The sequence below is a fragment of the Oncorhynchus nerka genome, linkage group LG11 (genome assembly GCF_034236695.1).
Source record: "Oncorhynchus nerka isolate Pitt River linkage group LG11, Oner_Uvic_2.0, whole genome shotgun sequence".
In the NCBI taxonomy this organism is placed as follows: Eukaryota; Metazoa; Chordata; class Actinopteri; order Salmoniformes; family Salmonidae; genus Oncorhynchus; species Oncorhynchus nerka.
This window is the reverse complement of record NC_088406.1, coordinates 43758592-43780999: the sequence shown is the minus strand read 5'-3', so window position 1 is coordinate 43780999 and position 22408 is coordinate 43758592. Positions and strand designations below refer to the sequence as shown.

Sequence of the window (22408 nt, the reverse complement as noted above, 5' to 3'; positions counted from 1 at the left end):
TTATTGACTTGTTAATTGTTTACTCCATGTGTAACTGTGTTGTCTGTTCATACTGCTATGCTTTATCTTGGCCAGGTCGCAGTTGCAAATGAGAACTTGGTCTCAACTAGCCTACCTGGTTAAATTAAGGTGAAATATATATATATATTTTTTAAATCCTCACATAGCCAAAGGTCAAGTCTAACAGCATTCATCATATGTGCTACACTGAAAATAACTGGGATGCAACTATTAATGTCACTAAGACCATTATTAACTAACTGTAACGTCATCAAGTTAACCTGTAATTTCTCATAAGACAGCACAACTTCAAAACAAGTTCATTCCTGGTACCTCACTGGGAGTGGCATGTACAAGCCATAGTCCAAACTCTACACAGTATAAAATATCAGTGACTATGTTCCTCATTTTATCCTTTCTCACCACCTGTTAGGGCTACACCTGTATTATGTTGTAACCTGATCTGTAGGATGAAGCCCTGTTGGGCAAAACATCCCTCATTAAAAGATGGAATATGTTATTTTTTCAGTGTGAATACTGAGTGCGGACCTCATTAGGGGGTTGGGTTAAATGCAGAAGACACATTTGGGTTGAATGCATTCAGTTGTGCAACTAACTAGGTATCCCCTTTCCCTTCCTTTATTTTCCTTTTTGCAGTCACTGATAAAGCCACACCCCTCTATTTACTATTACAGTATTGCAGGATGTTTTTGGATATAGCAGACTGGCTGACACTGGCTCTTTAGTGTTTTAGCAATGAGCAAATTAGTACCATCTGAGGAGACAAAGGCTATTGTGCTGTAACAACTTTTGAAATGGTTGACATCAATGGTCACACAATACACAATGACAGGGCATGACAACAAAAAAAAACGTACATTTTAGAAAAACTGTATTTGCAAAAAATATCAAACTGCAACGTTTATTTTTTTAATAACCAGTGGAAATTCAAAAATCCAGGGGGGTTTGGACTCTTCAGAAAAATGGTCAACTATGACAAACTTGACAATACTGATGCATAAATGATTTAGCGTACAAGTGTGAAAAATGATCATACAGACAAGTTGGAGAAATTCACACATAAATATGTTACCAAGTAGGCCAGTCAGTAGTCGTCACAGCTCCTAATTGGAATTTGAGCATCCTCAACAAACACAAACCAGCGAGAACAACGATAAGTTTACGCAGAGGCACTAGACTCCTTGAGATGAGTAATATAATAATGTACATTTGCAATTAACAGTAATTGTAAAGAAAGGGAATCATATTAAATCATGTTACTCTTCTGAACGTTAAGGCATTAATACACACAAAAACCGATAAAACTATGTTAAGCCGTTCTAACCTTGACAGCCATTCATTTAAGTAGAAGCTACAGGAATGTCAAATACCAACTGAGAAATGTACGTGATTGGTTTCATACCAGCCACTGAAAACTGTGGTAGAAGTGATTGAAACCAATGGCGATTGAACTCCTATGTAACATGTGGGGGTTAATGAGATGCTTCAATTCTGTAGTTTGAGGAATGATAAGTCTATAGATTTTTTTTGCATTCATCGTTATACAGTATTTAATAAAAAAACACAAAATACCAAGTGTGTGCCATCACTTCATGGACCTTATTAGTTAAGTGATTTAAAAATATACATACGTAAAGATGGATTTAATGAGTATCAAAATAGGATTTGTTTAGAAAATTAGTTTGTGTTGTCAAAATGCTACACAATTATAGTTACAAAACTTTGTGAGCAATTAAAAGTGATCAGTTTAGAATATTGTTGCAAAAGCAGACAGTTATTTACTCCTACTAACTTTGATTGTCATTCTTTCAGCCCATCTTTTCACTCAGTTTTACTAAACTGGAAGAACATTCTTTTTTACACAGGGAACAGACAGATCACATCTTATTCAGGTATGCCAAACATCGTGTCACTTTAAACAGACTTCCACTTGAATTTTGTAAATATGGAACATTGTCTCACATTTAAATTCAACCAGACTACCTTTTGAGCATCAGTAAAAAGTACTGAAATGGATTAAGTGAGCGATGAATAAAATATTATTGTAAAACAATTGGTTAAATCTATATTAAATACTCCAATTTGCTACAAGCAAGTACATTTGAGACAGAATGTTAAAACAGTACACTAACCTCTGCTATGACACTTCAATTCTGTATCTAAATACAATACTTCACAATGTAGTGTTAGTGTCTACTTATGGACAGTCTGTTCCGATTTCCCCACTGAAATTCAGAACAGACACATTGGCTACTCTTTGCTGTGCACTAAGGCCTCGTGGTCTTTGGATGCTCTCTATGGTACATGTGCGACTTGATCTTGCTACTCTAGAATTGGGGGGGGGAGCTCAGAAAAAAAAGGGGGAGTAACAATAGGGCCCTATAATATCGGTTTTGTTTCTCCAGGATCACACTTTTTAAATAGAACATTAAATCTTGTTTCACAACAATGGTTAAAACATACCAGGTGAGCACTTTTGAGGTCTTGGGAAAATCTAACACATTTCTGGGTGTAGATACCCTTTAATTCAAGCGTGCACCAGCCAAGAGACTTGTTTGGTTATCTGTGTTTCTGTGGCGCACATGTGAATGCAGTTTGCCTAACTTTTTTTTTTTTTTTTAAGTATGAGAAGACGGTTATCATTAGCATCATTGCTAACAGCTACACAAAGTGGCAGACAACCTTTCACACAGATAGGGGAATTCCCATGCCTTTGCATCAGGGAGTTAAAGGAAAATATAAATCACTAATGCAATTTTATGTCTTATGATAATCTTGGCAAAATACATTTTGTAATACATTTAGTTGATTTCCTATTTTTGAATTCCGTTTTAAAGGTCTGAATTCGTGATTCCACCCGCATCGCAGACTTTTGTTGGGCCCTGCATGAAGTGTGTGTGGGTAATTGCGGTGAGAGTTTACTACTTGCGTTTTTTTAACCTTTATTTAACTAGGCAAGTCATTTAAGAACAAATTCTTATTTTCAATGACGGCCTAGGAAAGTGGGTTATAACTGCCCGTTCAGGGACAGAACGACAGATTTGTACCTTGTCAGCTCGGGAATTTGAACTTGCAACCTTCCGGTTACTAGTCCAACGCTCTAACCACTAGGCTACCCTGCCACCCCTGTTTGCATCTGTGTTTTCTGCCATACAGTTCCTGTTGTTGCTACATTGTGGACACAATAGTTCAGTTCTAGCAGCTGTTGCACACTTCATTAAACTAAACACGGATTTTCACCTTGTGTGTCCAATTCTTGTTGTAATAAGCCCTTAAATCTGGAATCCTTAATGGTGAAACAGCCACGTCCGTTTGCGATATTACCTTCAACAAAGTAACTGCAAACAGTTTTTGCCCCACTCTGACATCTTTTCCGCGCGATAGAAGAGCACAATATGTACTGCTATTTTTTTTGTGTATATATATATATATATATATATATATATATATATATATATATATATATTTTGTTTTTATGCTGCGCGACGCTCCTTAGCTCGGCAACAAAAACAAATGACAACAGTGGTGGGGGCGGTCGGTGGCGCCGTTTCACCCTACTGCAGATTCCATCTTTAAATGCAGAGCTTGTTTGTGGTTCAGCACTACATTCATATAGTCCAGACCCATTGTCCAGGTCAGGCAATAAAGAAATGCATCTTTAGGGAAAAAAACAAACATATTTAACCGATCTGGAGAATTCCTGTATATACACACATACGCACACACAAACATGTGTATGGTGGAAGGGGTGCTTCATAAGGGTTGTCCTTACATTGACCTAGTAGTCACTACTATAGACTAACAGTTGAGGTCTACAGCAGCGGATCGAGAGGTTACAGAGAGCACAATCTACACGGCTAAATCCCTAAAGTAAAAATAACAGCTAAAACTGCCTTGATGTTCACTTCACCATGATATTCTATTAAACACAGGTAAATTAAAAAACTAAACGATTTAAAGAACTAGACGCTATATTGGAATCAACCAGGAGTGCAGCTTCTATCAGAGAAGAGTGCTTTAAAATCATCTCACTGTAACCTAAACAAAAATCATAAAATAGAGAAAACAAAGCAGATATATCTCTATGTTCATCATACTTACACAAGAAATATAAAGAAAGAAATATCTAAAAAAACACAACTCCAGTGTTTACCTTTTCTTAGTGTTTGTAACAGGGACCAAGTGTTTTTCAGACTTGTACTCATCGTGTGGTAAGAGAAAAGCATGGTCCTCCTTCAGTAGTAGTTTATGATGTCCTGTCTATTGCAATAGAGTTGAGACTGGGCCATGTAGTGAAGAAGTCCTTTAGTGTGGAAGCATGCTTTTCAGACCATTCAGCTAGGATGCTAACAGTGCTTTTTGTGAGTCTCCCCAGCAGGTAGCTTAGGTTCTAATGATCCCACAACACTTTCCAAGTCTCATTCTGCACCAAACCGCTCAAGCTATAAATCCTTGTAGTGTCCAAATGTTTTTCCCCCACAGGAAAAAAGGGACAGACAGAGTTCCTTTTCATTTCAAAAGGTGCGTTAAAACAATGCTTGACCAACAAAAATGCTAATACAAACTGGGCAGTGCTTCTCCGCTGCCCCCCCGCTCCAGATCAGTGCGAGTCCAAGGTGTGAGCTTGGGTTTCAGGGTTCATGTGACTACTACCACTTAGTGGGGAAGAGGCTTCTGCTCACTCTCATCTCATGCGGTTCTGCCTCATGAGAGGCACGATGCAGGAGGGCGGGCCAGCCTTGCTCAGGAAGGGGTGCTTGAGCAGCTCATTGGCTGAGGCCCTCTGGGTAGGGTCTCGCACCAGCAATTTGTCCAGGAAGCCCTTGAGGAGAGGAGAAACCTGGGAACGGAGAGAAGGAAAAACAACATCAAAGAATGAGTATCGACTTCAAAATGTTGAATAGCAGGGACATAGTTAACCATGTTGGGGCCTTTTGTGAGAGATGGGCTCTTTCTGGTGTGCCTAGTACCTTGTGTAGGTTCTTGAGTTTGGGTGGTAGGTTGTCACGGATCATCTTCATAGCTTTGAGGGGGGGCTCATTGAAATAGGGGGGTTCTCCGTCCACCATCTCGATCACCATCACCCCCAAGGACCAGATGTCCACCTACAGGGTAGAATATTGTGTATACACACAGTGATCAACGATAGTTTAGAATTATAATGCACAAACAGACACAACTAACGGTACCTTACCTCAGGCCCATAGGGTAGTCGTGAGATGAGCTCTGGGGCCATCCAGTAGGGTGTGCCCACCAGGGACTTGCGCCGCTGGACCTCTTTAGACACCTGGGCGCAGAAGCCAAAGTCTGACAGCTTCACCTGGGGGGGGGGTGCAGAGGAGAGGGTCAGAGCCACACTACAATTCACACACAGGACATTTTCAAAATATTGTTACCACTGAGATTAAGACAACCTGAGTAACTGTTGATCAAATGCTTTTAAAATCTACCTAAAAACATAGCAGTATTTTTTAGAATGTATCTTTGCAAATTACACTTTTTCAGCAGACATGGAAGTTGTGTGTTATAGATTGACAGGCTCAACCCTTTGTGTACAAAGAACAATCCTCTATCTAGCAATATGCTGCGTTACAGTACTACACATCACAGCAGAATAACTCCCACAGTTTTCTGAGAAAACCTTTGCAATACCCGTGTGGATAAATATCCTGTCTGCCAATTGTGACCTCTGAAGAACAGGGCTCACTGACTAAAGCATGCTTTGAATTGGTAAGGGGAAATGAAACACGCAAGTGAACAAGCTCGCGCACGCCCCCACCCACACTCGTCTGCCGAGAAACAGCTGAGGGTGACTGACTACACTTCCCCTTGGGTCAACCACAATAAGAGCTAAGCGCAGCCCTTAGCATGCTAGCCATGACAGCTACAAGTCACAAGTGGGGCTTGAGGTTGACACCTGGGCTCAATGAAACTGTTGTATCATCTGCAAACTGTTGTCGGGTAAATAAAAACTAAATTAACAGCTTGAGCTTCAAGCCCTCCATTACCTCTCATATACAGTACCAGTCAAAAGTTTAGACACCTACTTTTTCTATATTTGTACTATTTTTCTACATTGTAGAATAGAAGACATCAAAACTATGAAATAACACATATGGAACCATGTAGTAACCAAAAAAAGTGTTAATCAAATCAAAATAAATTCTATATTTGAAATTCTTCAAAGTAGCCACACTTTGCCTTGATGACAGATTAGTAAAAATAAAGAAAAATCCTTGAATCAGTAGGTGTGTCCAATCTTTTGACTGGTACTGCATTACAATACTTTGGGAACAAACATGACTCAAACAAGTTCCTCTTTTCCCATATCTACATTTTGACAGATGGTTTTAAAGCAGACTTTTCTTTCAATATGAAAATGAAAGCCTGTTATGACTGGGTGGTATGGGGAGGGTTGTCACAATACTCTGAAGAATATCATATCAAATAAACAAAACATGAATCAGACATTTCACACACAGCCTTATTATTCACTCAGATTCAATTATTTCCCAAAGCTAGGCCTATATCACAAAATATTTTATATCAAACAGCAGGTTTTTCAAGGTCCATAGAGTTTAGTCTGTCTCGTGTTTTCTTTTTTTGCCATGGAAAATTATAATATTTGTGTCTATGAAGGAAGTAGTGATGTAGAGTTGGGGTCAGAGTTTGGTGTCTTATAATTGTCTGATGGATAGGTAGTGATGCAGAGCTGGGGTCAGAGTTTGGTGTCTTATAATTGTCTGATGGATAGGTAGTGATGCAGAGCTGGGGTCAGAGTTTGGTGTCTTATAATTGTCTGATGGATAGGTAGTGATGCAGAGCTGGGGTCAGAGTTTGGTGTCTTATAATTGTCTGATGGATAGGTAGTGATGCAGAGCTGTGGTCAGAGTTTGGTGTCTTATAATTGTCTGATGGATAGGTAGTGATGCAGAGCTGGGGTCAGAGTTTGGTGTCTTATAATTGTCTGATGGATAGGTAGTGATGCAGAGCTGGGGTCAGAGTTTGGTGTCTTATAATTGGCTGATGGATAGGTAGTGATGCAGAGCTGGGGTCAGAGTTTGGTGTCTTATAATTGTCTGATGGATAGGTAGTGATGCAGAGCTGGGGTCAGAGTTTGGTGTCTTATAATTGTCTGATGGATAGGTAGTGATGCAGAGCTGGGGTCAGAGTTTGGTGTCTTATAATTGTCTGATGGATAGGTAGTGATGCAGAGCTGGGGTCAGAGTTTGGTGTCTTATAATTGGCTGATGGATAGGTAGTGATGCAGAGCTGGGGTCAGAGTTAGGCAGGGGTTAAAGCAACAAAATAATCCCAATGATTGACACTTGAAGTCGATCTCAGATCAATTGTCTGGGGTCAAGTTCACCTCCCTTTCAAGTGAGAAAGTCATGACAATCATGTTTGACCAATTCCAGTCCCCTTGCTTAGGACCCCGGGATCATCAATAACTGAGAAGGTCAGTTCTGGTACATTTTTTGGAAGGACATTCTATTCCAAAATTAATGGAAATCACATGATGCCATCTAAAATTTCATGTCTACCTCCAGAAATTATTTTAACATATTGGAGCATGTGCATATAACCAATGCATGGTCTATATTATCAGATGTGCTATTACTAATAAGCATTATCACCTGCAGCCCAACTGATGAGCATAGAGGCTATACAATTTACATAGGCTGAAGCATGGGGGTTGTCCACCTCCATTTACCCCACTGGACACAACATCCTGACTGTCATTATTAATAATTTTATATCAATTATTCACTCAGAAAAAATGACATTTTTTTGTTTTTATTACAAAGTATGTCATTGCCCTTTTAAGACGACAACGCTCCTTTAAATTGGTCTGTTGTGCAAACCATGCTTGAAACTCCAATTGTACAACTGCATTTGTAAAACAATGCCACGCGGAATTGAAAGAGTACAGAAATAAACGTGGTAGCAACGTAAAACTGCGATCCCCCAGCTTTCAAAAAAGTGTTTTCCCATGATTGCATGAAGAATAGTTGTGCATTGACTGCTTGTCAGAATACATTTCCCCTCCTATGACTAGCAACTTGAATGTGCCTCCAGAGGAATATTTATCTCACATAGTTTACCTAGTTGGCTTGTTGCGTGTTCTATCCTAATAATCAGGTTGTCTGATTTTGTTTTAGTAACATTACATGGCAAAAATTGTGTCACTGGAAAGCTCCATCCTGAATGATAAAGTAGGCTTTGAATGACTGCCAGTAGCTACAGAAGGCTAGACAGCGCTGTCTGAGCTGAGCGCTGCTGTGGTTCGCATTAAAGACCATTTCATTCCCTTCATCTGAACATTGGCGTGTCATCAACAATCATACAGTACATGTCAGTTCAGTGCACATAGCGTAACAGAGGAAAATAAAATATTTGGGAATACATTTATTTTGGAATATATTTTGTAGGAGAGACATGCTTCTGTCTGTATTAGGCTGTGTCATTTCCAAACTCCCCAACGTGACAGAAATCCGTCGCATTGATGGAGAACTTTAACCCCTGGAGTTCGGAGTACTTACTCTGCCATCGTGGGTGAGAAGGATGGAGTCACTCTTGATGTCCCTGTGGATGACGCCCTGGGTGTGCAGCACTGACAGAGCCTTCAGCACAGACAGGCACACTGTGGCTATCTGCTCCTCATTCATCCTGGACACACACACTGGTCATTAGCACTCCGAGTTGACAGAGAAATAACATCACACACACAGTACAGGTCACATTGCAGTGACGTGATGGTGTAGCTATGCGACACTACCACCTAGTGGTGAAACAAATAACATTTTGAGTGGTTACCATTGCTTGTATTGTAAAAACAACTATGATTTGAGCAGTTGAATATTATATGACTAGTATGAAACACAGACAATCTTAAATCACCATAGCCCAGGGCTGCCCATGCCTCTTCCTAGAGATCTACCGTCCAGTAGGCTCACTCCAAATCTATTGGAAACACCTGATTCTACTTATTAACCACTCACCAAGACCTTTTACTAGCTGAATCAGGTATGTTAGGGTTGGCCTGAAAACCTACAGGATGGTATATCTCCAGAAAGAGGGTTGGACAGCCCTACCATAGTCTTCTGTCCTGCTGGTCAGTTGTCAGAGAAGCAGATCAACGGTCATTGCTATCCGGTATCCTTGGTACGTCCAACTCCGACATCACCCCATTGAAGTCAAAATATAAAAAAGGTTAGAGTTAAGGGTAGGGACATGCCAAGGATTCCGGATAGCACTAACCACCGATCAACAGACACGCACCTGGTGTGTGTGACGATGTCAGTCAAAGCCCCTCCCTCCAGGAATTCCATGACGACCCAGAGTTCATCTCCCACCAGGTAGCTGTTGTACATCTCCACCACGTTGTCATGGTGATAGTCCCGCATTATCACCACCTGGAGATCACAGCAACCAGAGTTACTGAGGAGACCGTGGGAAATTACACGGCATATGACATCACTCATTACACCCCTGCAAAGATATGCATCAACTTCACCCTCCATGAAGGACACATTTTTACAAATGTCAGCAAATCAGCTCTGTAATAGCCAATTCCACTATAAAAGGTTTTGGATCACACAACTAATAGCTTATAAATTCATGGCCTGTATTCCCTAAATATCCACAATCTTAAAACCTGTATCATCTCAATCGCATTCAGTGTAAGTCAATTACAGGGTCAAAAACAAGACCCCCATCCAAGTCCATTACAGTGACCAGTGTCCCCACCTCATTGAATAGCAGCTCCCGGCGCTGCTGCTTGCGCAGGTCCATCTTCTTGACAGCGACCAGTTTGCCGGTGCTCTTGACGGTGGCAATGCACACAATGCCGGTGGAGCCCTCTCCGATCTTGATGTAGTGGTCCAGGTAGGTGCGCGGGTCACCCGGGTCCACCACCATCTGTAGTGCGGCGCGGAACTGCTCATGGGACACCCGCTGGGGCTCCCTCTGGGGTGAGAGGGCCTGCTGTGGTGGTAGGGCAGGGGCCGGAGGGCGGGGAACAGGAGCCTTCAGCTGCTGGTAGCCGTGGGGGGGCTCAGGGCCCAGGACAGGGTGGGAGGAGTGGTGGGGGTCCCCTCGTAGCTGGCCCTGCTGTGGGGCTTTGCCCCCGCTGCGGCCACTAGAGGGACCGTTGTGGCGCGGTGTTTCGTGTGGTCGGGCTGGCTTCAGCTCCTAGAACGGAGATAAAATGATGACACTGTAAGAACAACATCTTTATGTCTGAGAGGTCTGTCGATAAAACATTAGCTACAATGGTTTCCATTTTCTCCATATCACCCAACGTTCTGGTGTTCTCCTAACAGCATGTCAGTACCTGGCTGGTGGGGCTTCTTCCTCCTTCACTGTCAGCGCGGGGGTAGGTGTTGAACGGCCTACTGCTCTGCTGTGCTGTCTTTATCACCCCCTCTGTGACAGGGAGGTTAGGCATACGGATGTTGGGCCCCGAGAGAGGCCTCTTATCCCGGGGTGATTGGGGGCTGCCGTCCCTGCCTGTGTAGCTGGACTTGGGCCTCTTGTCGCTGGGCCCGTCCCTGCGGACTACCTGGTCGTGGTGGTCCCGTGGGTCCATGTCTCTGGGCTTTGGCGGGGGAGGGGGTGGGCAGGGCCGCTCCCTCTCTCGGTGCCTGCTGCCTGGCTCCTGGCCCCGGGGCTGCTGCTGTGGCCGGCCGTCCTCTCTCTGAGAGCGGGTTACCCGCTGGGGCTGCCGGGGGTCTCCACCAGCTAACTGGTCCGGCCTGGGCTGCTCCCTAGTGCATCAGAGACACGGTAAATAGGTTACATCTCTCTGGAGTGGTGGAAACTTTTCCGACAAGAGCCATTTTACAACAGTTCTGAAAATCTCGTGGCCCCCCTTCTACCGACACTGTACCTATCTCTGTCTCCATAGTGATCTGGGTGGTGGTGTGTCCGATGGGCCAGGTCCCCGTTCTCATGGCCTCCCCCCCCCGAGGATCCGGAGTCTCTGCGGGGCTGGATCGGGGGGCTGCCTCGCCTCAGGGAGTTGGAGCGGGTCACCGACATGGTGTCAAACTCATCCAGCAGCCATGTCAGCGAGCCGTCCACAGCGATCTTACTACCCCGCACTATGGTCTACAGGAGGGAGAGACACCAAGTAAGGAGGGGTTGAGATCAGACCAGACAAGAGAGACTTCCTGGACTGTCACAGCTTCATTCTAAAAATAGATATGATGACAGGTAGATTCTATTTTCAGTGATGTCTTTTGCATTTGCTGTGTTTATTGTTTCGGAAAGAAGACAATCATGTTTACTGTTTAGGTTCTGTGCATTCAGACTGTGATCCGAATCTGACGTACAGTAATCTGAGACAGTAATAGTTTGGTGCACTTTCCCCATGACCTACACACTGAAGAAGGCTGTAAAGGCGAAACGTCTGTGTACGCTATCCCTGATGCAGTGAAGAGAATAATACAAATAAAAACTAAGCAAAATTTGTCAACAGAGAATGACCCTACAGTGAAAACATCACTTCCTGTTTATGACACACGCCTTTCCTCCCACGTCCCTTTGTGACGAACCCTGACCTTGCGGGGCTCCACAGTGGTGATGACGGTGACGTCGATGAAGGGCTTGGGCCTCTTGGCTGTGTCCTCGATCAGAGACTGCCATTGCCGCGGCAGCCCCACAAACTTCTGTTCTTGCTCGTCAAAGTCTGTGTGCACGCGGTGCTCGAAGTTGGAAGGTGCCGAAATCTGGACGCGGGGCTTCTTCTTCTTGGTGAACATGGCAGCAGCCGGGCATCAGACCTGGAACACAGAGAGGAGAACAGGGGTGTATTCATTAGTGCACACCGTAGTAAACCGTAGCAAAACATTTTGCAAGGCAAAACGGTTTGCAACAAAAAAACTAATTTCTTATTTCACAATTTCAGGTTGCTCCCTACCCGTTTCGGTCTGTTTGCTTCCGTTTTTGAATACACCCCAGGAATGACTTTGGGAGTTGCAGTGGAACAGTGTTAAACACATCAGCAGTCCATGATGATAAGTGATAACATCAAGGATGTCCTGCTTCTTTTCAATAGCGCTGAGAGGCTAACACATGAAAACTTGAACTGCCAATCGGCCATTGACACACTTCAGACTAGAGAGTAGAGGCAGGCGTTGCAGGCTGACTACCTGCTATGCGAGTGCAGCAAGGAGCCACGGTAAGGTGCTAGCTAGCATGAAACTTATCTTATAAAAAACAATCAATCTTAACATAATCACTAGTTAATTACACATGGTTGATGATATTACTAGTTTATCTAGCTTGTCCTGCGTTGCATATAATCGATGCGGTGCCTGTTAATTTATCATTGAATCACAGCCTACTTCGCCAAACGGGTGATTTAACAAGCGCATTTGCAAAAAAAGCACTGTCGTTGCACCAATGTCTACTTATCCATAAACATCAACACCTTTCTTAAAATCAATACACAGGTATATATTTTTTAAATTGAGTTAATATTGCCTGCTAACATGAATTTATTTTAATTATGAATATTGTGTCACTTCTGTTGTGCTCTGTGCAACAGAGTAGAGGTTGACCGATTATGATTTTTCGACGCCGATACCGATTATTGGAGGACCAAAAAAAGCCGATACCATTTTTTAAAATGTTTTTGTAATAATGACAATTACAACAATACTGAATGAACACTTATTTTAACTTAATATAATACATCAATAAAATCAATTTAGCCTCAAATAAATAATGAAACATGTTCAATTTGGTTTAAATAATGCAAAAACAAAGTGTTGGAGAAGAAAGTAAAAGTGCAATATGTGCCATGTAAGAAAGCTAACGTTTAAGTTCCTTGCTCAGAACATGAGGACATCTGAAAGCTGGTGGTTCCTTTTAACATGAGTCTTCAATATTCCCAGGTAAGATTTTTTTTGTAAAAATGTTATTATTTTTATATCGGCCAAATCGGTGTCCAGAAATACAGATTTCCAGTTGATAAGAAAACTTGAAAATCGGCCCGACCTCTACAACAAGAGTTTGGGTATATGCAGCAGTTTGGGCCGCCTAGCTCGTTGCGAACTGTGTGAAGACCATTTCTTCCAAACAAAGACAGCCAACTTCTCCAAATGGGGGATGATTTAACAAAAACGCATTTGCAAAAAAAGCACAATCGTTGCACGAATGTACCTAACCATAAACAAGTATATTTTTTGAAAGCTGCATATTTAGTTAAGAAATTCATGTGAGCAGGCAATATTAACTAGGGAAATTGTGTCACCTCTTTTGCATTCACTGCACGCAGAGTCAGGGTATATGCAACAGTTTGGGCCACCTGAATTTTACAGAATTATTACATAACATTGAAGGTTTTGCAATGTGTCATGACACTGGCCTGGGGGTAGGTTTATGACAGTCATAAATACATCTACCCCCTTTTTTCTTCTCTCTATCCTACTGATGTGACTATTGAAAATCCCTTGGTTAACATAGAGTTTCTGGGAATATAAGAAGGTGGAGGGAAATTAACCATATTTTGGTAATCCAACCAGTTGAACATATGCGTTGGTACTTAATGAATATGTTATCAGTTCGGTCGTCATCGGAGACATTCTCATCAATGATAGGATGACAAACTGTACAGTGGAAAGTCTAGTTATCCGATTCACATGGACTTGTGCAATTTAAATGTTTGAAAATGAAATTATTTGTGATGGGATGAAATATGATTTTAGCTTCTAAAATGTGAGATTTGGGTTTTCACGAGTGAATTAGGCACGACTCAGTGGCCTGCCCACGTGAAGAGACATTGGTTATAAACTATGAAACACACCCTCCTCTCCTTTCCTATATAAAGCCTTGACGACAATATAACTTCCTGTTCCGGGGACATTAAGGCGACGGCCTTGACGTTAGAAGGACAGGTGACACCTACAGAGCAAAGCCAATCTCAGCTACCTAACGAAATTAGCATTGAATTCCCACGTGAAGAGGACGATCGACACGTCGAATTTCGACAATACCAGCCAGAATATAGCATGAGCATATAAGCATGGCAACGGGGTATGAACTTTGAACTCTAATTCACTCCAGCCGCCAAGCGTGGACTGGGAAATGACAGAGAGTATAGTCTACCACACAACGACGTTACTAAAACGGGTACAGTTTACCATCAGAGACGCTCTTCAAAGGATGGGCAACTCGGCCTTCCATCTAAATCAAATCAAATTTTATTTGTCACATACACATGGTTAGCAGATGTTAATGCGAGTGTAGCGAAATGCTTGTGCTTCTAGTTCCGACAATGCAGTGATAACCAACAAGTAATCTAACTAACAATTCTAAAACTACTGTCTTATACACAGTGTAAGAAGATAAAGAATATGTACATAAGGATATATGAGTGAGTGATGGTACAGAGCAGCAAACAGTAGATGGTATCGAGTACAGTATATACATATGAGATGAGTATGTAGACAAAGTAAACAAAGTGGCATAGTTAAAGTGGCTAGTGATACATGTATGACATAAGGATGCAGTTCGATGATGTAGAGTACAGTATATACGTATGCATATGAGATGAATAATGTAGGGTAAGTAACATTATATAAGGTAGCATTGTTTAAAGTGGCTAGTGATATATTTACATCATTTCCCATCAATTCCCATTATTAAAGTGGCTGGAGTTGGGTCAGTGTCAATGACAGTGTGTTGGCAGCAGCCACTCAATGGTGGCTGTTTAACAGTCTGATAGAAGCTGTTTTTCAGTCTCTCAGTCCCAGCTTTGATGCACCTGTACTGACCTCGCCTTCTGGATGATAGCGGGGTGAACAGGCAGTGGTTCGGGTGGTTGATGTCCTTGATGATCTTTATGGCCTTCCTGTAACATCGGGTGGTGTAGGTGTCCTGGAGGGCAGGTAGTTTGCCCCCGGTGATGCGTTGAGGGCGGAGCAGTTGCCGTACCAGGCGGTGATACAGCCCGCCAGGATGCTCTCGATTGTGCATCTGTAGAAGTTTGTGAGTGCTTTTGGTGACAAGCCGAATTTCTTCAGCCTCCTGAGGTTGAAGAGGCGCTGCTGCGCCTTCTTCACGACGCTGTCAGTGTGAGTGGACCAATTCAGTTTGTCTGTGATGTGTATGCCGAGGAACTTAAAACTTGCTACCCTCTCCACTACTGTTCCATCGATGTGGATAGGGGGGTGTTCCCTCTGCTGTTTCCTGAAGTCCACAATCATCTCCTTAGTTTTGTTGACGTTGAGTGTGAGGTTATTTTCCTGACACCACACTCCGAGGGCCCTCACCTCCTCCCTGTAGGCCGTCTCGTCGTTGTTGGTAATCAAGCCTACCACTGTTGTGTCGTCCGCAAACTTGATGATTGAGTTGGAGGCGTGCGTGGCCACGCAGTCGTGGGTGAACAGGGAGTACAGGAAAGGGCTCAGAACGCACCCTTGTGGGGCCCCCGTGTTGAGGATCAGCGGGGAGGAGATGTTGTTGCCTACCCTCACCACCTGGGGGCGGCCCATCAGGAAGTCCAGTACCCAGTTGCACAGGGCGGGGTCGAGACCCAGGGTCTCGAGCTTGATGACGAGCTTGGAGGGTACTATGGTGTTGAATGCCGAGGTGTAGTCGATGAACAGCATTCTCACATAGGTATTCCTCTTGTCCAGGTGGGTTAGGGCAGTGTGGTTGAGATTGCATCGTCTGTGGACCTATTTGGGCGGTAAGCAAATTGGAGTGGGTCTAGGGTGTCAGGTAGGGTGGAGGTGATATGGTCCTTGACTAGTCTCTCAAAGCACTTCATGATGACGGAAGTGAGTGCTACGGGCGGTAGTCGTTTAGCTCAGTTACCTTAGCTTTCTTGGGAACAGGAACAATGGTGGCCCTCTTGAAGCATGTGGGAACAGCAGACTGGTATAGGGATTGATTGAATATGTCCGTAAACACACCGGCCAGCTGGTCTGCGCATGCTCTGAGGGCGCGGCTGGGGATGCCGTCTGGGCCTGCAGCCTTGCGAGGGTTAACACGTTTAAATGTCTTACTCACCTCGGCTGCAGTGAAGGAGAGACCGCATGTTTTCGTTGCAGGCCGTGTCAGTGGCACTGTATTGTCCTCAAAGCGGGCAAAAAGTTATTTAGTCTGCCTGGGAGCAAGACATCCTGGTCCGTGACTGGGCTGGGTTTCTTCTTGTAGTCCGTGATTGACTGTAGACCCTGCCACATGCCTCTTGTGTCTGAGCCATTGAATTGAGATTCCACTTTGTCTCTGTACTGACGCTTAGCTTGTTTAATAGCCTTGCGGAGGGAATAGCTGCATTGTTTATATTCGGACATGTTACCAGACACCTTGCCCTGATTAAAAGCAGTGGTTCGCGCTTTCAGTTTCACACGAATGCTGCCATCAATCCACGGTTTCTGGTTTGGGAATGTTTTTATCGTTGCTATGGGAACGACATCTTCAACGCACGTTCTAATGAACTCGCACACCGAATCAGCGTATTCATTCAACATTTCCATCTGACGCAATACGAAACATGTCCCAGTCCACGTGATGGAAGCAGTCTTGGAGTGTGGAGTCAGCTTGGTCTGACCAGCGTTGGACAGACCTCAGCGTGGGAGCCTCTTGTTTAAGTTTCTGCCTGTAGGCAGGGATCAACAAAATGGAGTCGTGGTCAGCTTTTCCGAAAGGGGGGCGGGGCAGGGCCTTATATGCGTTGCGGAAGTTAGAGTAACAATGATCCAAGGTTTTACCACCCCTGGTTGCGCAATCGATATGCTGATAAAATTTAGGGAGTCTTGTTTTCAGATTAGCTTTGTTAAAATCCCCAGCTACAATGAATGCAGCCTCCGGATAAATGGTTTCCAGTTTGCAAAGAGTTAGATAAAGTTCGTTCAGAGCCATCGATGTGTCTGCTTGGGGGGGGATATATACGGCTGTGATTATAATCGAAGAGAATTCTCTACCACCAACCTATTGAAGCGCAGCTCAGACTAAATATTCATTGCATTTTCCTTTTCCAAATAGGCAGTAATTTAGAATGCAAGAGATCCTGTATTTACGATAGCATAGCTTCTCCCTTTGTTCCTCAGTCTTCCCGCTCTTTCAATCAAACTCAAACACCTTTCTTTGTGTAGCGAGCTGCCATGTCGGCTCCGTCCGCCAGGGACTTTTTCTTTATGACAATTTGTAATCCATGTATTATCTAGTCGATTTATGTAATTCTGTGTGATTAGTTAGGTATTTAGTAAATAAATAATTCAACCCAATTTGTATTGCTGATTTAACTTGTTAGCTAGGGTTCGTGAAGATAACCAATAATTTACCACTTTCAGATGAGACTGAATAAGGTTACCAGGTCTTTAAGAGTTTATTCGGAAGATAACTGCTCTATAAACATTATTTCATGGTGCCTCCACTTTCTAGTTAATTATCTACCTGATTAGCTTAAATCAGGTATTATTCATTTACAGAGAAATAGTTTTATAGAATAGCAGGTCATATCACTTAATCTGGCATAGATAACAAAACGACAAATGTAACAGCAATATTTAGACTTATGGATGCCACCCGTTAGATAAAATACGGAATGGTTCCGTATTTCACTGAAAGAATAGACGTTTTGTTTTCGAAATGATAGTTTCCGGATTTTACCATATTAATGACCTAAGGCTCGTATTTCTGTGTGATATTATAATTAAGTCTATGATTTGATAGAGCAGTCTGACTGAGCAGTGGTAGGCAGCAGCAGGCTCGTAAGCACTCATTCAAACAGCACTTTCCTGCATTTGCCAGCAGCTCTTCACTGTGCTTCAAGCATTGCGCTGTTTATGACTTCAAGCCTATCAACTCCAGTGATTAGGCTGGCAATACTAAAGTACCTGTTAGAACATCCAATAGTCAAAGGTCAAAAGTCCTATAATAACCTCAACCTAAAACTTCTTACCTGGGAGTATTGAAGACTCATGTTAAAAGGAACCACCAGCTTTCAGATATTCTCATGTTCTGAGCAAGGAATTTAAATGTTAACTTTCTTACATGGCACATATTACACTTTTACTTTTTCTTCTCCAACACATTGTTTTTGCATTATTTAAACCAAATTGAACATGTTTCATTATTTATTTGAGACTAAATTGATTTAATTTATGTATTATATTAAGTTAAGTGTTCATTCAGTATTGTTGTAATTGTCATTATTACAGATATATATATTTTAAAGTAAAAAAAACAAAAATAAACAATATATATACATATATATATTTTTTTAATCGGCATCGGCCTTTTTTGGTCCTCCAATAATTGGTATCGGTGTTGAAAAATCATAAAATCGGTCGACGTCTACTAGAGAGCATCTCTGAAAACCATTTAATGTAGACTGACACAATCACACTGAGTGAATGTCCTTTGGCAAATGCACAGAGAGAGAAACAATCAGAGTACACAACCGTGTACGTAACCTACACAAGTTGACATTAGAAAATGACAATATAATTTGTAGGGAGACCTCCCATAAAGACAAATAGCTTATACAAGTCGCAGCAATTTTCTTCAGAGACAAGAATTGTATTAGTCAGGTAATACTCCGAGGCCCCGGGACACAGGACCCAAGCTGCAGAGAAAAATGACTTCCACCTTTCCTTCACTAGCACATTTTTCCTCTAGCGTATTTCTCTATACTCAAACACACACACCTTTTACATTCCGGGTTCCTTCTCTTGCTTTAGATATCAGAGGCTATCCCTGAAACCAAATGCTGGGCTCTGCCTGCCTGCGATATACTGCCTGTTCCTGACCACGGTCCTAGATCCACCCAAGCTGCAGGGAAGGGGTGCTTGGCGAGGGGCTGAGGAATACTGCCTGACTGGCCCAGAAAGCAGAACTGACTCAACGAATGTTTGAAGTGTAATGGGATCATCCACCCATCTGCACTAACCTGTACAAAAAGGGCCACAGATGAGAGGTCAACATGGGCCTTCCATTAACTATTTAAAAGCCACTACTGCTGGTCAGAGTTGAACGCACAAGTCAGCATGATGACTATATCAAATAAGGCAGCGGCTACTGACAGTACTGCTAGATCATTTAGTTGTTTACAAAAACTGCGAGATGAGTTATCGGTCTACAAAAACGTATTGAATGGGAAACATACTGAGCAGCAACCACAGAGCCCCACACGACTGAATCTTGCTGACAGGCTTGTAAAGTGGTTTGCTGAAGTATTCGATTGCTCCTCTGAAACCCTGTCTTATTGGAGCCAAGCAACGATGGGGGAAATAGTTCAACACAGCCAAGGAAAAAGGATTATTCAATGCCAGAAGGACAAATACCATCAGAAATTACATTAGAGATGACGAAAACAGCAACAAAACAGTGCCTTCCCCCAGGATAAGTGACTGAATGAAAGTGGAGAGCAGCATAGATCGCATGGTGGAGCTCGGGCAGCAGTCTGCAGACAGTGCACCGGTGAGACAGGTTTGAACAGGTGAGGCCCAGCTGAGAGTCACAGCAGCAGGTGTAGTAGCACTTCCCCCAGAAGGCCCTAGGACACAGACCTCTCTCTTCCGTGTTCTACACTTCCCCCTACGGAGAAGGTAGCAAGGGGAGCGAGAGACAGGTGTCCACGCACTCAGACTAGACAGATACAGGACAGGAAATAAGAGGCCCAGAGAAAACAAAGGATGGTCACATTTTCAAATGTATTAACTCCATTTTCTTCTTCCTGTCGGTCAGTAAAGCAGTCATAAAGCCTAGCTTATATATCACTACCATTCATGAATAATTTCCCTCTGTGTATGTAGAGAGTAGAGCTGCAACCTCCCACAAAGTGAACAAAAAACTTAAAGTTCAAAACATGCTCTCCCCGGTTATGGAGTCCCTCACAATACATTAGCATTATATTATGCACTGGTGAGCAGCAAGAAAGACACTTATGTGGCAGTGGAGACCCAGATGGGTCATGGCCAGAAAGCTACTGTCTGTCCAAGCACAAGGGGTGTTCCACCAGACTCTAGGCACAGCCATGTGTGTGAAGTATGTAATGTAGCAAAGCAAAAACACTCCATTTGAACTCTTTGATCGGTTAAAGATGGGCTCTCGGTCAAACCAGTTAACATCAAAACAATTGTGCTTAGGGCAGACCCACTCTGGAGGATAAACAGTCAGGCATGACTGACGCAACAGCCATCAACAGGAAAACGCCTCATCATTCAGACTCCACTGTCACCACACAGACCCGGACAACGGCACGTCTACTCGTCAACTGCCTTATTCTGCCAACTCAAAATGGTTTTCCTCTTTCCCATGTAGGCATACCTCACATACAATTTTTGAACTACAACACTTGGGAGGGTAAAGGACATGTAAACACATTTCAAAAACAAAGATAGATTCAAGTGATGACTCATTTCCAGGGAGACTTAAGAGATTGTATGAAACTGTTTGAGACAGACATAGGTAATCACAAAAGCACATGTTTATGTCAGAGTCTAAGAGTACACACCTGGCTTAATGGTCTCACTATTGTTCAACATTGCAAAACCTTGTGTCCATACAGGAATATGCCTATATTGTATAGTACAACACATGCCTTTGACATTAATCATGTCATGCCAACTATATTAATTGCATTTCCCTCTGCAATGTTCAGTGTGTTGCGCTCTCCCCTGAATGCAAAAGCAGTAGGCTGGGTCATCTCGGACACTATGCAGCCGAGTTGCACCTGGGTTCAGAGGTGATGAGGTCACACGTCTTCAGGGAATTGTCTCACCTTGCCCCGCATTACTCTGTCTGTAGCATCAATAATTTTTGATGTTTGTGGGTGTGCTCTACTGTTGCCCTCTTTCATTTGAGGTTACTGCCCAGTGTTGAGTCAGAAGTGCAAACTAACTGAATTCTTCCTCTGAGATTCGCAGATTTACAAAGTGCAGTGCAAACACAGTGTGACCTTGGAACCGGCCCCCAATTCCAGCCAGATTGCTTCTCATCAGTCTTGCCTATCTGTTGTTTACCAAGCCTGGTGTTGGGCTGCAATTTGCTGTAAAACAAACGAGGAGTAGGTCTGTGAGCAATTACAGTAAATGTAGGAATTAAGATAAGAATACCAGCTTCCCATACTGTATGTAACCCAAGTGCTTGTGACTTACTGACAGTGTCAGATCCAACTAAATTACTACTACACCATTGCTTTCATTACTTTCGGAAAAAAAGCAAACATCAAACATATGCGTTAGGCTATAGCTTGCAAACACACTACCAAAGAGATGAAAGCTAGTCTGAAAAATATTGTTACTTCAGGGTGTAGCCTACCTCCCCCAATTTCCTGAGTGCAATCCCGTTGTTTCTGATGACTTTGACAGTTGTTTACATGTGAAGGAACACTGGAGAAGTAGTGTTTCATGATTGTTTAGCAAAATATAACTACATTAATTGAAAAATAACAGACGTCCGCAGGTTTACGAAGCAAACGTCTGGTGGGAGGAGTGAATAGATACCAGATGTTAAGCATGGAATACCACATGCTGGTGGTAAAGTTTGTGTAGCGAGAAATCACTGCGTTTATTACTAATGTAATGGCTGTAAATAGGGAATTTGTTGGATTTGACCGCTATAATAACTTGTTTGAATAACGTGCTGGCTAATCTTATGTGTTTAGACCTCAGAAGTAAAGATGCATTTTTCAGCGGAGATTAAACTTCTCACGGTCGAGAAGCATTTTAGGTTAGCTTCTATTCACTATTTTGACGTAAGAATAAGTATGAAAACAATGAATAACTACAGTAAAGCAACATGTTGGTTACGATCTACTCACCAGAATGTCTATCCAACGCGATACATACAATCCAATTGATATCATTTCACGGTCACGCATGAGAACAAACGAGGAAAAAAATTATCCAGGCAGCCTCGCTCTGTGAGAAGACTCCCCCAAAGTGAGATAAAGAAGTTATTTCCGCAGCGTTTCAAATCGATAAAGAGCTGCGGTTAGTGCACACGCTGTATTTAGCCAAAGGCACATTTATGACAGAACGAGTTATAAATAACTTAATCCGAAACAGAACTGTAAATCTCTTAGAAGATCAATTTTGTCGCATTCCGATGGTTTCACAAATGCTGGCCAGTATCATGACGTCACCGGGAAAAGGGGGTAAAAAGAGTCACGTCAGACTCTTTCAAATCCAGGAACGCCTACTGCCTTTAGCTGTGGTGTGTCTGTTCAATGATCATAACTTCGAACTATTCATTGTGGTTGAAAAACAAAACAAATCATTCTCGATATTATTATCCATTATATGACACGACCAAACTGAAAACTTGACTCACTTTGCCACAGTAGTGGGAAACTGGAATGTTCAACTACTGGTAAATACTAATGTACCCGCTTATTTATTGTAGCACTGTTTTATGAAGGCTT

At 42.7% G+C, this 22408-nt stretch overlaps 1 protein-coding gene across 3 annotated transcripts in view; it reads right to left on the bottom strand.

Moving 5' to 3' along the window:
• Positions 1 to 891: 891 nt before the first annotated feature.
• Positions 892 to 22408, bottom strand: part of LOC115136930 (serine/threonine-protein kinase PAK 4-like) — a 39108-nt gene continuing 17591 nt past the window's right edge. The window contains exons 1-10 of one of the 3 annotated variants that reach the window (XM_029672850.2): positions 21806 to 22119; positions 11586 to 11807; positions 10913 to 11133; positions 10358 to 10790; positions 9772 to 10215; positions 9304 to 9437; positions 8565 to 8691; positions 5216 to 5341; positions 4992 to 5126; positions 892 to 4861 (exon numbers count right to left, since the gene is read on the bottom strand). In XM_029672850.2, the coding sequence (XP_029528710.1) occupies positions 4706 to 4861; positions 4992 to 5126; positions 5216 to 5341; positions 8565 to 8691; positions 9304 to 9437; positions 9772 to 10215; positions 10358 to 10790; positions 10913 to 11133; positions 11586 to 11786 (1977 nt within the window). In that variant the 5' untranslated portion in view covers positions 11787 to 11807; positions 21806 to 22119 and the 3' untranslated portion in view covers positions 892 to 4705. Of the gene's footprint in view, positions 4862 to 4991; positions 5127 to 5215; positions 5342 to 8564; positions 8692 to 9303; positions 9438 to 9771; positions 10216 to 10357; positions 10791 to 10912; positions 11134 to 11585; positions 11808 to 11944; positions 12166 to 21805; positions 22120 to 22408 lie in introns of those variants that run through there. The other 2 variants (XM_029672851.2, XM_029672849.2) reach the window with 2 other exon arrangements.